The sequence below is a fragment of the Tenrec ecaudatus genome, chromosome 6, assembly GCF_050624435.1.
Source record: "Tenrec ecaudatus isolate mTenEca1 chromosome 6, mTenEca1.hap1, whole genome shotgun sequence".
NCBI lineage: Eukaryota > Metazoa > Chordata > Mammalia > Afrosoricida > Tenrecidae > Tenrec > Tenrec ecaudatus.
Genome location: NC_134535.1, coordinates 58,245,349 through 58,263,155, shown reverse-complemented (window position 1 = coordinate 58,263,155; position 17,807 = coordinate 58,245,349). Strand labels below are relative to the sequence as shown.

The following is a 17,807-nucleotide window of genomic DNA, read 5'->3' as shown; positions in this document are numbered from 1 at the left end:
GTCTTGTCATCAGGAATACGAAGCAGAGTCAGTGTGTCCCACCTCCAGCGACCTATTTATCTCTGTAGTACCTCCAAAGGAGGTCATCAAGAGTGACCTGATTGGCAGGCTAACCTCCCCTTTCACTCTTAATAGTTTCAAGTTGTCACCAGATTATGTAACTACCACAAGGGCCAACTAGTATATATTTTAGGTGTTGAGTGCCATATAGTTTCAGTCACAGCCACTCACCTCAATCATTGTACCCCAAAGTAGCCCCAGTCAATGCATAAATGAATCATTGTGGCTCTGTTCCAGTAAAACCTCATCCACCAAAACAGAGAGCGTTCAGCTTGTGGTCTGTAATTTGTGTTCAGTACCATTTAGCTTATGGTCTATAATTTGAATACGTCTGATCTGTAGAATCTTTCACTAGTATATTATGTTAATTCTCTAAGGTCATTTGGAGGATTACATGAAAACATTTATATAATAATACATGTACCAAACTATGGTGTACTAAACACTCAAAAGTAGTAGTTGCTATTGTTTTATATGAATATATTTAATTTATACAATTATTTTAAATGAATATATGTTATATAACTCAGGACCTTTATTGTAAGATGATTCTAGATTTCAGAAATATTAAAGAGTGATAAGGAGTCTCAGAGTAGTTGAAGTTTGGTAAGACAATTAATGCTAGTAGATATTTAAGAGTCTACAGTGGTCATTTTAGGCTTTTTGTATAACGTATCTCTCTGTTGTTCTTGCCAGAGACACGTGTCACGAACTCCTAGGTCATGTCCCATTACTTGCGGATCCAAAGTTTGCTCAGTTTTCACAAGAAATAGGCCTGGCATCTCTGGGAGCCTCAGACGACGATGTTCAGAAACTAGCCACGGTGAGTCCTTCTTTTTTCCAAGCTCAGGCATATTCTGTTGTGTGAATTTGTAAGAAGGCCTCAGAGTTATTGGCTATAAATCATAATCTGGAGAGAGGCTGGTAATTTTATTCCTTCGCTTGTTGTGCTGTTCTCGAAGCACAGTGGGTTCTTGGCTTGCAAACCACCAAAATATTCATGTTTTATCCTTCTAGTTGCTGGGGCTAGCCAGATGTAAGGGGCTCGGCAGTAAATATTCCCGGCTTGCTGGTCATAGGTCTGTGATGCCACTGCCTCCAGCTTTCTTAGCTCCTGTCAGGTGAGAGCAGCCACAGGGAATGTGCATCTACGGACGGAAGCAGCCACCGAGAATGTATACATGAGCGGAAGCAGCCACCGAGAGTGCATACATGAGCGGAAGCAGCCACAGGGAATGCATACATGAGTGGAAGCAGCCACTGAGAATGCAAACATGAGCGGAAGCAGCCACAGGGAATATGCATTCATGAGCAGGACAGTGCCTGCGTCCCAACACCAAGTTACTTACAAAAACTGGTGGTGGAGCAGCTTTGGTTTGCAGCGTGCTGACTCACATGACTTGTTCAGTGTTTATTTTCTAGAAATATCGGTAATATAAAAATCTTCAGACACATGGTAAATTCGGTGCTGTGCTGGGGGAGCTCGCTTTGCCTGCTTAATGGTTGCATTCTGATGAGATTTGAGTCAGCACTGAGAAACTCAGATGAAGCAATGATTATAAACACAAAGCAGCAAAAGTCACAGTCGAGGCGATGGTGACAGCGAAGTTCTCCCCAAACCAGAAACCCGAGAGGGAAACGGTGTGATACTGGCTGCCGCCTTTAGTTCCGAGGATCCAGATGTAGCTTCATCTCATATCAAAGAGCTCCGTGTAGGAAGCACAGGCTTAGCAAATTCACAAAGCTGCTGGGACCAGTCAGCTGTCCCCAAATGGGGCCTTTAATGGGATCTATTTGACACAGATACATGTTACTGGCCTACAGACACGCAGGGATGGCTTTCCTTGCACCCAGAAACACATTTCGCTCAGATTTCTTAAGACACACAACCCTTTCAGTGTATCTTTTCTTTCCTACTTTGGTTAGAAGTATTGGACTTGGAAAGTATTTCTCTGCTCAAGGAAAACCACAGTGCAATAACCCTTTATGACTTCTGACCCTGGGGTCCGTGTGGGGTCGAGCAGCTTTCTGGGGACTGAGAGAGAACGTGCCTTGTCTGTGACCTAAGCCTGGTTCTCCAACTCTGCTACAGTTGTCAGGTGAAAATGCAGGGACTTATGTTGCCAAATCTTCTAAATCTCATAGAGATGTGGATAAATGTCAGGTCAATCGCTCACCACAAGGTTGGCAGTTCAAACTCAGCAGCTGCTCCACAGGAGAAAGTCAGAATTTACAAAACCTCTTTGGTTTAGGGGGTCAGTAGGGAATGCCTATTTACTGCTTTGAGGGCCACAACGGAGCCCAGTATTTCCTTTTGCGGTCTCTCTCTTTTTCACTCTAACAAATTACAGAAAACCTAGCGGCTTCCAACAAAGGCAGTGCTCAGTGATTACCACCCCATCACAGCAGCAGTGTTGGAATTCTCGCAGGACTCAAATCCTGTTCCTCTTAAATGTTCTTTAAATTTGGGGGACAGGCTTCGGCGACCCGGTTCCTTGTCCCGGCTCCGCTTTCTCAGGTGAGCCACGCCCGGACTCCCCGGCGCGACTGACAGGCCCAGACCCTCCAGCGGGGGCGGGCTGGGCCCGTGGGTCGGCCCTACAGTCCGCCAGGGCGCTGGGTGGCCTGGGGTTTGCTGCTGCTGCGGACGTTCGTGGTGCGTTCGCCCCACTTTTCCCCCCTCTCCCCCTGGAGCTCACGAGTTCGAAATCCCGGAGCCATTTAGAACTGTACCTGGAATTGTTTTCTTAAATGAGTGTGCCCTCTTTGGGGGTGTGCTACCTTTAATTTCCCAGATATTCCACCCGACTACTACTAAGATTTTTAGACCAGTGGCTCACGCCGAACCTTTAATATTTTAATAGCTGCATCTGACAATTTCACATTCAATCGCAGTCATCAGAACAGCCTGTTAAGGGCAGTTACGCATTACTGCAGATTAGAAAGCAGAGACCCTAAGTGAGTTAAGGAACTTGGCCAGCTTCTTTTTGCTGGTAGTTGGCAGTGTTGATTCTTGAGCCAGAGCCTGGGATTAATTGAGTGATTACCCTGTGTCAGCTGCTTTGTACAGACAGCCTCGTCTAATCCTCAGACAAAACCTTGACAATTATTTGGACAGTAATAATTCATAGCGTTCTTTTTTAAACCTATAGTGATTTGAGTAAAGAGGTAAATGGGAAGCTGGGGAACTCCGGTTGTGACTTGGTAAGTGTAGAAAGTCTAATGAAGATAGAAGGTAGCCATTTGATGAGCACAGTTACCTGATTTAAGCAAGCAATCAGATTCTCAACGTAGTGCACCAAAGTATCATGACAAACAGGATATTTACATATTCTCAAACTATCCCCGAATACTTAAAATTTACTAGGGAATGTGTTAGCATTACAGTGGGAGAAAACATGGTAGACAGCACTTTGATAAGTGATAATCACATCCCCTGTGGTAAGGTCCACATGCTTTGTCCCTGACAGAATACACCGAGAAGGGCACTTCAGCCCCATTCTTGCCCCAAACACAGACAAATCCAAATGGAGGGATGTTCGGCAAAATAACTGGCCAGTATTTTTACCAAAAATGTCAAGGTTTTGAGAAGAAGGACAAAGACAGACTGTGAAACTGCCCCAGATTAGGTGACAAAACTGACACAAGCTTGGAACCTGAGAATTTACTGTACATATCCGAGTATAGGCCGGCCCGCATATCAGCCAAAGCACCTAATTTTACCAGAAAAACTGCATTAAAGGGTGCTGGGAAACTCGGCTTATGCACGAGTATATGCGGTACTTGGGGATGTAGTTGGCAAAGTACCCCAGCTGCTGCACTCCGAAATCCTTTGGCACCCAGATGAGACAACACTTCTCAGGACCGAGGATGGTGGGACACAAAAGCAGATCTGTGCCTGGGCGCAGGGAAGGTTAACTGAGGGCCCCTTGGGGCCGTTTCTGAGCTACCCAGCTCTCTCTCCTTCAGTGTCAGGCTAGAGTCTGAGGCTCTCCCAGTCTTTACCATCTACCTCCCTCTTTGCCCTCATGATGTCCTTGAGGTTTTAATCCCATCTTGGCATCTGCTTCCTGGGGACCTACACTGAAATGCAGTGTGTGATGGATTGGATCCTGATCCAGAAAGGGGCATTAATGTAACACTTGGCAAAGTTTGAATTAAGTGTGAAAATTAATTAAAAAGTCTGGTGCCAATATTAAATTTCAAGTTAAATCTGAAATTACTCCCAAGTGATAAAATAAATAAATAAATAAAATAAATTTGGGGGTCAACAAGAAGCCTGTATGCTCTTGCAGCTGGTCAGTCTGGACTAACATGAGGCCTTGTAGTTTGTGCTCTGTTCTGGAAGTTCTAGGGAAGAATCTGTCTCCTGTCCTTTTCTGGATTCTAGAGGCCACCGGCTTTCTCGGGCTTGTGGTCCCACTCCATCCTCAAGGTGATCTTTCTTCTGTTGTCGTATAGCCTTCTCACGACTAGAGCTAGAAACAGTCCTTTTGTTTTGAGGACTCATGGGATTCGGTTCTGAAATCCAGCGTTATCTCTGCCTCTCAAGCTCTGTGTACACAAACACCTCTCCCAGAGGGCAGAGAGCCTCAGGTTCTGAGCAGGGGTTAGGACGTGGGTGGCCTGGAGGGATTACCTCCGTTGTTTCTCTCTCACACAAGGAAGAAAGACATGAACTCTTGTATCTTGGAAAACAAATTTTCTTGGCCCAGTGGATTTGAAGCATGCGTAAATTTTCTTTAGGAGTTTTCATTACGCAGCAGGATGTCGATGCCCGTGGCCTTGGGTCACACTAGTTCCAACAGCTGAAAACACTGCCATCTGCAGCGATCACAAGGTCACCAGTCCCGTCTCTCTCTCTGTCTCTAATTGCGCTTTCTGTGGATGCAACGGCTTTTCTGAAAGAACCTAGGCAAGTCAACATGTAAGTGGCTGAGGAGTCCTGAGTACCGTGAGACAAGGTTAGGGAAAGGCAATGAGGTAATACTTGCTTTAAAGTACTCACAACTGAGGGCAGAGAACTCCAGAAAACTCAGGCTTAACAGCAACTTTCAGTCATTTATGAGGGTAAGTTAAAAAAAAGTGCTACAAAATCTCATAAACCTTTTTAAACATCAAAATGTTCATCTATTGTTCTCAGTGTATCCTCCTCCTCTGACTCTACACTGCTGAAAGCATTGCTTCCATCTCTGCAACCCGTCCCTAAAGAGTTCTGAGCTCTTTGATTTACACCACATCAACACAACTGGTTTGTAATTCTCAAAGGACTCAAATTATGTTCCTTTACAATATTCTGTATATTTAGGGAACAAAAAGAAGCCTGAAGTGGCAAAACCAGGGCTATCAGAAGCTAGAAACCTGATTTAAGGAACCATTTGAAATGGCATGAGAGGTCCCATAAAGACCTCCTGGGACAATCGAACGAGCAGATGCCTTTTCATATTGGCAAGAAGTCCCTTGCCTTTTCCTCACTGATGCTGTGTTCCTTCTTTCTTTTTTAAACATCTTAATAAGCTCTGTTGATCACTCTATGTCATTTGAAAAAAGAATCTATCAAGATGACCGCTTTGGGATCTCCTCAGTTTCCAGACCTTTGAGCTGACTGCTCTGCCTTGAGTTGTTGTTTTTTTAATCATACAGAGGAGGTCACCTCAGAAACCCCAATGGTGCTGGGCAGAGCAGAGCTTTTATAGAACGCATTATTCCCACGCTGAGTTAGGGCACCCAGTGGCGTCACCTAGGAAGGTTCTATCTGGTCACAGTGAATTTTTTCATAACAGCAATTTCACTTAAACCTTGTGTTTTACGATGACCGGTTTAAGAGAACAGTGTGCAGTTGTGAGATTTTGTATCCTGCTGGGAAAAAAATGCCGCAGAAACTGTTGTGATGTTGAATACAGCTCGCAAGGAGCCCTATGGGAAAAATTCAAGTGTATGAGTGGTTTTCTCCTTTCAAAAAAAGGTAAAATGTCAATTGATGACAAACCTCATGCTGGACGTCCGTCAACTTCCTGAATAGATGAAATTGTCCACTCGTAATGCATTTGGAGTTTGTTCCACCAGGTCAGAGTGTTAATCAAGCTTTCTGTTTAGAGCAGCGGTTTTCAACCTGTATGTCGTGACCCCTTTGGGGGTTGAATGACCCTTTCACAGAGGGGTCATAACAGTAGCAAAATTACAGTTATGAAGTGGCAACAAAAATAATTTTTCTGCTTGGGTGGGGGCTCACCACAACACGAGAAACTGTATTAAAGGGTTGTGGCGTTAGGAAGGTTGAGAACCACCGATGTAGAGGTTCTCAAAATATTGCGTAACTGTGTGTGACAAAAAGGAGGCCCGATCTGTGGCAGGATGGGGGACTGGTTTTGCCACCACGACAATGCACCTGCTCATGCAGCCATCGCAGTGCACCAGCTTTTGGCAAAAAACAGCATGCCTCTCTTGCCCCACACACTTGACTCTCCTGATCTCGCTCCCTGCGGCTTCTTTTTGTTTCTGTGAATGAAGAGGGACAGGAAAGGGCAGTGATTTGCAATGTAGAAGAAGTAAAGAGAAATACATGGGAGAGGCTGTCATCCATCCAAACAGATGAGTTTGAAAAAATGTTTCCAAGAACGGAATCTCAGATTTGACAAATGTATTACCATATATACTTGAGTTTAAGCCGACCCAAATATCAGCCAAGGCACCTAATTTTACCACAAAAACTGCATTAAAAAATGTGCTGAAAAACTTGGCTTATACGGAAGTATATACAGTAAGTGTAATGGAGTATACTTTGAAGGTTATAAGTTTGTTTTGTTAAAAATATAAATAACTAGCTTTGAAAAAAGTTCTAGTGTTTTTGGGTACCCCCTCATAAATATATTTAACTGGGAGTTAATACATATACCCTATCATACCATAGTTCAGTCACATCAAGCAGTATTTTATAAATGCTACCACAATCAGTTTCAAAACACTCTTTTCCTTCCTGGACTCCTTGACATCAGCTACATTTTACCCCCTGTAAACAGCAGCCCCCTCCCCAAAACCCTTATTCTCCTTGTTGTTCCTATAGGTTCATTAGTCCTGGGTTTCATAGACTGAAAAATAGAAAAACATGTAACACAAAATTCACGAGGGTGACCCTGAATGACATAATACCTCTGAGATACACCCTAATATTAATAAACAAGAACAAAACAAAACAAAAATACAGGAAGAGTTGAAAACCAGATCAGGCCCAGCATGCATCGGGGAGGGCAATCATCTGACAAAGCTTTAACTGTTCAGTTCAGAATGTGCCTTGGATCTTCTGTTTTCATCTCTCCAATGTCCTCTGTGTAGAAACCACTTTCCTCCCAGCCCTCAATTATCGACAGACGGAGGTTACCACAGGCTCATTTCCTATGGAGTTCCCACAAATGAATCTGGGACTCCCACTGTCATCCCCAGCCTGCTGCAAATTAGATTTTCACAATTTAGGCTCTGTTACTAATTTCTCCTTTGACTTTGAATGATAAGATTTACAACCCTTCTGTGACTGATGTTGGTGTGATTCTTCCTTGTGGGCTTGGCTGACATCTCTCTGAGATGGCTGCTTGTTTTAAAAGCCCAGATGCTATTTTATCTGATAGCCGGGCACCATCTAATTTCTTCACCACATTTTGTTATAGCACCCGTGTCGTCTGTGTTCCCTTCCAGAGAGTGAGTACAGAGCAGGGCTATGATATAAGAATGAATTGTTCTTAAATTGGACCTAGGATTTAGTACAAGCCCCAAACTCACTCCTGGGTCTATGGTGGTTTGTTTTTTTGGGTGTGTGTGTATGTTTTAAATCTGCTTTTGTCTGTCTTGAATTTAACTGGCCCAGCAGACTCTCTTAGAAGTCACTAGACCTTTGGTTGGACCTTTCCCACTAAAGGCACCATAAGAGGACTGAGATCAGTGTGTTACTGAAAGAACTTGTCTTCACAGCGACACGGAAAGGGTGGGGTTGAGAGTGAATCTTCTACACGTGTGTGAATGAGTTCTGAGTTCAAGGTTGGACACCGAGCTCCTGAATTGGTGGTGGTGGGCAGCCAGTAGAGAGAGATTCTCCAGGCCAGGAAGGGAGGAGCGTCAAGCAATGAGGCAGCTTGTCTGGAATCTTGTAGTCAGTTGAAGGGAAAAACAAATCAAAACAACAACAACAACAACAAAAGGGTATACATTTACAGAGGATGTTCACTCCTGAATGCAGTGAGCAGTTCTGTCTGTACATGTGTGTGTTCTCATAGCTTGGCCCATTCTATTCTTCCTCCCCCACCAATGTTGCTTGAATTCCTCCCCTACTGTCCTTTGGCCTTGCAGTTCCAGTTTCCCCTGAGTGCAGAGATTACTGTTCACTTTGAGAAGTGCTGTGCCGATGGAAGAGACATTTGCAAAGATTCCTCCTTGCGATGTGAGAAGTATGGAGGGAGACAGATTCAATGTGAGGAGGCTAGGGGGAGTTTTTCCTGAAATGACACTAACACTTCTCTCACTGCATCTCATCCCTCAGTTAAAATGGAATGGAGAGCCGCCAGAAGATGCTCTGGAGAGAAAACACAGATTACAGGCAGGCAATTTCCAAGTAAATCCTGCAGGAAATAACCTGTTGGATAACGTGCATATTAATTACCCTCAAGCAGAACACTGTAGCTCGAAACCCAATTTAATGAACCATTTGCAAAGACTGGGAGATTAAGTGTTAAGGCCGCAGTGGGAGGGGGAAATTCCTATGGCGAGGGACGTGAGCGGTTAGAGGACTAGCCTGTTAGCTGTCCAGATGAGAAATGGAGGCATCGTTAGCTGATTTCCTCAAAGTTGTTCGCGTTAAGTCCCCCGAAGAAGTACTAGAGGAAAATGAGAGATGAGATGCACCTAAGGAGAAAAATCCATAGAGGCCAAATGGAAAACCACAGAATTTAGTCTTTATGCAGAAAAGGAGACAGGCCATATTATTCTTTTTCTCTAGGTGAGATTTATATTATTAATGACTCTGTTTATATAGTGCCTGTTTTTCCTTGTTTAGTGAATTTAAGCACTTATGAAAAAGAGAGTCAGGCCTAGTGAAAGCAGACACCTAGGTACTAACTTTCTGTGATGTGCTGTCAACAATCCATCGAAGGAAGACAACCACTGCCATGAGGACTAATTGGCACTGTCAAGCTCTGTTTTGTCGAAAGCCACTTCTGAACTTCTGGCTCTGATCTCAGAGGGGCCCGGCTACTGCCTCGAGCTAGATGCCTGCATCTCCTATATTTCTGCGTGATATTTATTTTGACATTTTAATAAAGTTCTGTTTTGAGAATGAAGCTATCTCCACTGCGTTATGTGGGCAATGGTTTCTATGCCCCGAGAGCCATTTAAATGAAACTCTTTTGTATCTGAAGAAATTGATGATGACGCTTGGTAAATGTGTTCCAAATGCATTGTTACACATGTAAATAATTTGCCCTCTGGTGGATAATGAATCAGGCCACTGGTTTGGCAGCCACACTCTTCTCAAGACGCATCCGAGCTGTCCAGAGTCTGTGAGTGATAGATATGCAAAACTCTTCCCGATAAGAATTGTATAGAACATGCTATAATTTTGAGGTGAGCCATTTCCCACTGTTGCAGCGGTTTAAGTAGATTGAATGGATTAGTGCCCACAGCAGGGGTTATAAACAGAGATGACTTCAGGGGCTGGGTCTGTAGCAAACGTGTGAAAAGGCCTGATAGAAAACACTCAGGAGCACTGGGGTCTGTGAAGACCTGGAAAACACAGACTCATTGCCCCTGAAGGCCTTTACATTATAAAATCAAGACAAAACAAAACCTCCTTTGATGGCAAGCTGCAACAGACCCACAGTCTCTCATTTGTCAGCTCTTGTATCTAAAGTTAGATTATAAAACTAGACCATCATGAGGACAAGCCCAGGACTGGATGCAACCCAACCCAACCAAACTCAACCCCACTCAGCCCAACCCAACCCAACCCAACCCAACTCAACCCAACCCAACCCAAGCCAACTCAACCCAACCCAACCCAACCCAACCCAACCCAAACTAACCCAACCCAAACAAACCAAACATGGCTATGGAATCTATTTGGATCCATACTGACCCTGAATAAGGGTGTCAACACAATCTTTATGGGGCAGACAGCTTCACCTCTCAGTTGTTGGAGAAGTTGGCTGCTTTGAACAGTCAACCCTGTGATTACCAGTCTAACTCCTAATCCCTGGTGCCAAGCTCATGATACATTTATCTTTACATATCACATTGGAGGACTGTTTACAGAACAAATAAATATTTTCCTAGAAATAGTGGTTTCTATAATAACCACTAGTGATAAGTATCTTATTGCAATTGAGAGATGACTGGTTTTGAATGATCACGTTAAGCCATTCAAAGCTTTATTCTCATGCCTGTGCAGAGAGCATGTGTCAAAGATTTATTTAATTTATGAAGGAGGGAAAAGCAGAGTGGTAAATCTAGTTCCAAGGAGAATTTGAGGGAGGGAGAACATAGAGTCACAGAAGGAAAGAATCTTAGAATAAGATGCAAAATAGTTTATGTTCTAAAGGGCAATAAAAACCAGAACTTGACCAGGCTCTTGCTTCAACCAGGTTGAAATCATTTGCATGTTTAGTAGTCAAATGTAATTTGCAATGTATCAATATTCAACAGTAGCATCTAACTTTACAACATCTGGGTCCGCATTAATATTAAATAAGATGTCACATAAAGGTCCTATTCCCTAGATCAGTGCTTTTCAAGCTATGATGTGGCTACAGTAACCTGTGGATCTTGTTGAAATGAAAATTCTGATTTATTGTGCCTGGGCCCCGAGTCTGAGACTGTACTTCTCACAAGCACCCTGGTCACGCTGGTGCTACTAGTTCAAGGCACACACTGTGAGAATCAAGGCCGAGAGAACCAGAAGACCTAGGAGACTGGTGGGCCTTTTAGCCACTGCTTATGTATGCTTTTCAAAAGGTATATATTATTCTTTTAACCTTACTTACCAATTTTGGCTATTTTGCTGCTTTCCTGTTGCCTACTATTGGGAGAAAGATGGGGCTTTCCACTCCTGCAAAGAGTTACAGCCTCAGAGACTCACAGGAGACAGGTCTGCCCTGTCCTATAGGGTCGCTATGAGTCAGCATCAACTCCATGACTTTGAGTTGGGTTTTGGAGTTTTTGTTGTCTGCTTTTAGGCAACACGACTTTTACTCTTCTGTTTTCAGGAATTTGACAGAAACTTGCTGATCACGGAAGTTCAGGAACTTGTTTTAGAAATACGGTGGCGTTCTTTCCCACACATGCTAGCGAGTGGGAAGGGGTGTCTTTCACCAGACGGTGCGTCCCCTCCTAGGATGCAGATGTCTTCAATTCAGTCTATTCATTTCCCGCATCATAAAGGCCTTTGAAGCAGACAAAGCTGCGCATCGTCTGTAGGAGCAAGCAATCAGTACGCACACGCCACAGATGTTTCCCAAGCAGAATCAACCGGCCTCTGGCCCAGTTGGAATTTTCCTTCTACAGAGAGTGTTAGGCCATCCATTCAGTTCTGTTGACCGTGACACATGCTTACCGTCATGATTCTGATTGCAGCGCCCCCGTCTCTCATGGTGATGAGGGGAGAGTCGACCAAGGGTAACGAAGAAAATAAGTAGACTTTCGCAGAACGTGGTCTCAGAATGATAGCCTTAAGAAATGTTATTATGCATCCTGTAAAAGAAGGGATCCATTGGTGAATATATTTGGGAAACCTGGCATTAAATAAGGCAAATAACTTTGTTGGTAGAATACAGGACTTTTCAGAGCCTATACTATAATAATATGCAGAGCAAATCAGTAAATGTGATAGAAAATTAATTTTTCCGGACTTACCATATTCCCTCCATACTAAGATGCCATTGGTTGTAAAATGTAGCATAAATTTCATGACAAGCCTTCGTTTCTTTTTCATTCAGCAAACGTTTTTGACATGGCTTCTAAGATGAAACATCATTTTGGAGCTGGTAACATGTGAAAGAATTGAGCTTGAGAATTATGTGGTCCCAACAGCTTCTCTTTATGGACCATAGAATGAACATGGACACTCCAAGCCATTAATATTACAAGAAGCATAGTTCAGGACATAGCAGTCTATGATGCTGCTTTGAAGTTAAACTTACTGTGATTTGGGAGAAAGTTTACAAGGCAAGTTGACTTTCCACTCCACCATTCCTGCACATTGGGCTTCACGCCACTGCCGGCATCCCTCTAGCACCAGAGCACTGTTCTCACGCTGCCCGTTTGCCATTCACCCCCTTGGTCATTCTTCCCTATCCCTTCTTGCCTTCTGAGCTTTACCCCTGGGCAGATGCTGCCCTCTTGATCCTGCACAGTGGATTGCTGTAAGAAGCGTGTGTCTCCCAGGGGCTGTTACTTCCCAGATGTGTCCGTGTCTTAGAATGTTTCTTGAAAAGGATTGAATTCATTGTGAGCAGAGTCCTGAATACCAGCTACATTCTTTCTTTCTTGCAGGAAAATATTGTCAGGAAATTAGTAATTTAGAGTTCTGTTTGTACTTTCCTTTATAAAGATAAATAATTCATTTCTTCCAAGTAATAGAGTTTGCATTGATTGGGTCTTTTGATGACCGTGAAGCAAGTCTGCTGGAATTTCCAAGTATAACTAGTCTTTTCTTATGCTGATAGTAGTAATGAAAGGTACAGCCAGCCTTAAACTAATAATCAAGCACACTTTACATTAGAAGTATAATTGGAAAGGTAACCTTAGCTTATGAATTGCTAATTAATATTTTCCTCCCTGCTGAGGAGATTAGTTTGTCTCCCAGTTCCTCGTGTCTCTGCCTACCTGGCTAAGGGGCAGGGGAACTTCAGATGCTAAAAGATTTATGCCCAGCTGTAGTTCTTTCAGAACACGGATGACATTAAAAATGACCATTTTATTATCTCTACAGAGAGCTGGAAATTAGCCCCAGGCTATTCATTCCATGTAGAGTCTTTGAACGAGTCCGGTTGTTTAGATCATTTGAAACAAAGCCGACAAAGAGCTGGAAGGGATGCACTTTTACACATTCTTAATTGAGATGTTTGGGTGGATGATCAGTTTGTGGATTATTTCTGAGGGAAACTTAATTAAAAGTTAATAATATCTATTCCAATTCATTACGTTCACGCTCATGTTTGCTGCGCACGTAAGAAGTAGTAGTTGACGAAGAACACTGTCACCCTTTAACGGGTCCCAAAGAGTTTCACGTCTGTCTGTTCTCAGTGTTCTCACTGCGTGTCTAGCTGCGTGTTCCAGGCTCTCGCTGCCCTGGGACGAGCACTCTCTTCGGAGGACGTTGGTGGTGTGGCTGCGGCTCTTTCTCTCTCTCTCTGCGTGTTGGTGTGTGGTTCATGCATGATGTCAGTCGTTGCCAACAGGAGGTGTTTGTCATCTATTTATATTATTATGAGCACACGGTAGTTCTTTGGAACTAAACAAAAAACGAGCTCTCCATTGCCCACTATGTTTAGAAACACGTGCACTTGCAATCTGGATTAGTTCTATATTTTCACAACCCAAATCTTTCTTCAGTTTTTATAATTATACCCTTGGGGGTATGTGTGTGGGGGTGGGTGGGTGGGGGCGGGTGTCTCAGAGAGCCACCACATACCTGTTGATTGAAAACCAAACAAAACTTATTCTAGCTGCTAGGAAGCTCATGAAGCCAGACCTGCTCAGTGGCTGCGCAGCCTCTGTTCACGCGCTGAGTGAGTGCCGACTCCCGCACTCTCCATGGGAGTCATTTGGTGCCCTTAGCAGCCCGCGGTCAGCAGCTGGGGTCTCAGCACCGATCCGAGCTTGATGAAGGTGCGCTGGGAGAGGCTTGCTGGGCAGCTTGTGGGGTGGTGAGGCGCTGTTGGTTCAGTGGTCGAACTCTTGCCTTCCCTGAAAGAGGCCTTGGTTAGAATCCCAGAGAGTGACCTTCACGCAGCCACTACCCATCTGTTCGTGACCACTTCCAGGAGCATGCTCCAGCAGAGCTTCAGACCAGATGGACTAGGAAGAAAGGCCTGGTGATCTCCTTCCAAATACCAGCCAATGCAAGTCTTATGTCTCACAGCAGTCTGCTCCCCTACCAATCATGGGGGAGGTGCAATATGGGCAGCATTTTGTTTTGTCGTGCTTGCCGTTGCCGTGTGTAGCAGCTGGGGGCAGAGGGGACGGCAGCTGGCACTGATAATACACGTGATGCAGCGTATGGGCAGAAGGTTCTGAACTTGATGGTAGCACAGCTGAGCTTGAGTGCCAGCTCTGCTGCTCCCTAATTTTGTGCCCACAGGCAAACCAAATGACCATCTTCTACCCTCCCTTTCCTCTTTAAAATTGGGATAGTCAAGCACTGACATGAGGAACCAATGAGGTGAAATATACTTTTGAGGTATAGTAGGCCACTAGCTACATCTACATACTAGCTACCCAACTATATACCATCCATCCGTCAGTTTTCCTCTGATTGCAACATTCATTTTCCTGTGATGCTGCAAGATGCACCACGCGTATTTTGAATACCACTGATGGTGGTAATCACTGATGGTGGATGGGTTTCTGTGGCGCTAGACTGAGCTAGACGAAGAAGAAAGACCTGGTAATTTATTTCTGAAAATACCAGTCAATGAAAATCTTATGGGTCACCAGAGAACAATATTCAACTCCCTTAGCTCTTGTAGTCAGGAAGAGCGCATCATGCTGGGTAAAGCAGAGGGCCAGTAAGGTCAAGGGAGACCTCTGTGGTGAATGAATGGGCACAATAGCTGCACCGATGGGATGGACTCGAACATGCTGGCGGTCATGAGAAGGCTGTAGGAAGGGGCGACATTTCCTTCTGCTGCACAGTAGGCTGCCATCAGTTGAAATCAGCTTGGGAGCTGCTATGCCTGCATCTATCCAGGTGTGCTATGATAGTGCTCCACCCATGGCAGCATGCCCCAGGCAATCCTAACTGCCCAGGACCAACCCGTTCCCCTCCATCAAAGGAGCTCTGCTGTTAAGACATTTTAAAGTCATTAACAGCTCCCCACACTCTTTAGCTCTTCAGCTAGAGCTAACTTCCTTTTCCTACATTTAACTTTTTTTTTCACACTGAGCCCATCTTACTTTTTCTTCTCAGAGCAAGCTGGAATGTATTCATCAAGCACAGAATACTGCTGCAGTCATTTTAATTTCCATAATGATGTATAAAAGAAGGGGCTTGCTGGCTTAACTACAATGGGGGCAGGCATTCAAAACCTTAGATTCGTATTAACAGAAATATCTGTAATGTAATTCCATTTCTAGCAAAAGCAGGGAAAAGATGGTTGGATTTTTTTTGAGCTAGAATAATAGAGGAAATGTTATATCAAACCATAGGAATTTAATTACCCCATTCCCCAAATGTAGTTTTCAAATAAAGGAGTCAGAAGGATTTCCAAAGCTATTCTTCTGGACCTTGCTGTAAGAGCCCAGCATAGGTTTATAGATGTGGAATGTATCACTGTACTCCACGAGCCCCACCATGGATGGTAGCACAATGAGGGACACGACACGAGATTGAACACGTCGTGATTAAAAATCTCGTTGCGCTCCTCTTAGAAATATTGCAATTTGCGTGGAGTTTTTATACGCTCAGCTTTGTAAGGATGGGAGTCCCTGGTCTATTTCAGTCGGGTGGATTTTATACTGTGGAATGATCATCCGGGAAATGGCAATGCTGTCGTCTGAGGGCTTAAATCCAGACGAGGTGGAAGTCAGAAGGGCTGTGAGGGTTGGGAGGAATAAATCACCCAGGGGGCCTCATCATTCTTTCCAGGGTCTGGAAGTCTGTCCCTTATCGTGTCCATAAAAACTCATCCCCTTGGCAACCAAGGGGGAGGCTGAGCTGACCGCTCAGATGGGAATGGAGCTCCTTGATGGAAAGTCTTTACAGAAAACCTCGGTTTCTTGCTTATTACAAAAATGACAGATATCCTTTGTGGGGGAGAAAACATTAATAATGGATAAACGAAGAAAATAAAAGACCACTTGTAGTGTCACAGCAGGGATATAGCCACTGTGTCGCCGTCTAGTTCTTCAGAAAAGTCCCTTTGGCATGCCCAAATAAGAACTTAGTAACTGGGAGCGCCGGGACTGGAAAAGGTAAAACGAGCCACGAGGCGTTGACCCATTTATCAAACACTTCTCATGTCAGGAGATACTTTATTTTTTATATCTACAGAGCAAAGAACAAATTGAAAGTTTTGTAAGAAGTATGGGGTTTATGACTTTTCACTTAGGTAAGTAGCAAAGTGAACACTGGAAGTAGCTCATGAGTTTTGCTTCCTGCTCTTTCTTTGAGAAATTAATAGTAGATACCACCTTTTAATGAAAAAATTGGTTTCATGCATATTTCCTCACTCATAAGATTTTGCTTCAGTCTTGGTCCCACCAGTGAGTGCTGCTTTTTACTACTTGATTACATTCACCCCTCCTATTGCACTGCTCTCTCTTGCTAGCTGTTTATTATGAATTAGCTAAGCGTTTACAGAACAGATTTGTTTCCCATACACAATTGATGTGCCTTTTGCTTTATGGCTTTGATTGGAGACCCACAAGGCAGGTCAACAGTCCCTCTTCTCTCCTTGGTCGCCTGCTTCCAGTCTTCCTTCTTTTCTAACCTTTCTGAACTTGTCCTTGATAACCACTGCCCCTCTGAGCCCTGGTGGTGTAGTTGTTACATGTTGGGCTTCAATCTTCATGTCCCACAGTTCAAAACTACCATCAGTTCTGTGGGAGAAACTGGGCTTTCTACTCTTGTGACCAGTTACAGTCCGGAAACCCATAGGGGGGTCACTTTGAGTCAACACTGACTCAATGGCAGTGAGGTGTTTCCTTTTTTTTTTTTTTGTTAAACTCAATTGGTTGATTAATCAGAAGTGTGCCACCTCCCAAGGGTTATTGGTGCCATTATCAGCCTGTAGGTGTTTGACTGGAAATTGAGCCACCCAGAGATGCATTCGTTTCGTCTTGGGGATTAAACCAGTCTGATGAGTAAGCCTGGGCTTTTAAAGTGATTTTGAGTTTTGCTCTACATTTTTCTCCCACTTGTAGGCTTCCTATGGTACTGCCTCAGAGTTGTTGGTAGTGGTATCCGGGAACCCTCTAGTCCTCCTGGTCTCCGAGTCAGCGAGAATGACGTTCCTGTGGTCTGTTAGACTGTTTCCATGAATCTTCCATTTCCTTCACTCTTCTCTGGACAAGAAGAGACCAACCATTGCATCTTAGATGGCTTCTCATACGTTTTTAAGACCATAGTAGCTACTCACCAAATTAGGCTGTTGGACATTATCTTTTGGGGCTGTGTTATGCCAGTTGACCTTGATGTCCCCCAAGACTATGGTTCAAGCCCAGTGACTCATACTCTCAAAGTGTTTGCTTAGTCAAAGTTTATATAACATCGCCTCCCCTTCCTTATGCTCTATCACATCCATGGATATATTTACACCAAAGTAAATTCCTGTGTATAAATATCCTCTGACAAACCTATAGATATTTGTGAGTATACTCCTACCCCCACCTGTCCAGTCCATCTATCCAAACACCGGCTGTTTATGAGTAAGATCTTAGCTATTCTCCAGTAGCAAGAGGATTACATTTGAAAGGTTTCGCATAGTGCTTAATCCCAGATGATGAGGCTGGTACAGAGTTGAAGGGAAAGCAGGAGGATGTAAACTAGA

General features: G+C 43.9%; 1 protein-coding gene across 2 annotated transcripts in view; it reads left to right on the top strand.

The window, feature by feature from the left end:
• TPH2 (tryptophan hydroxylase 2) overlaps window positions 1-17,807 on the top strand; it is a 131,661-nt gene that overhangs the window by 75,549 nt on the left and 38,305 nt on the right. For both annotated transcript variants that reach the window (XM_075552768.1, XM_075552769.1), the window contains exon 8: window positions 757-883. In XM_075552768.1, the coding sequence (XP_075408883.1) occupies window positions 757-883 (127 nt within the window). The remainder of the gene's footprint in view (window positions 1-756; window positions 884-17,807) is intronic.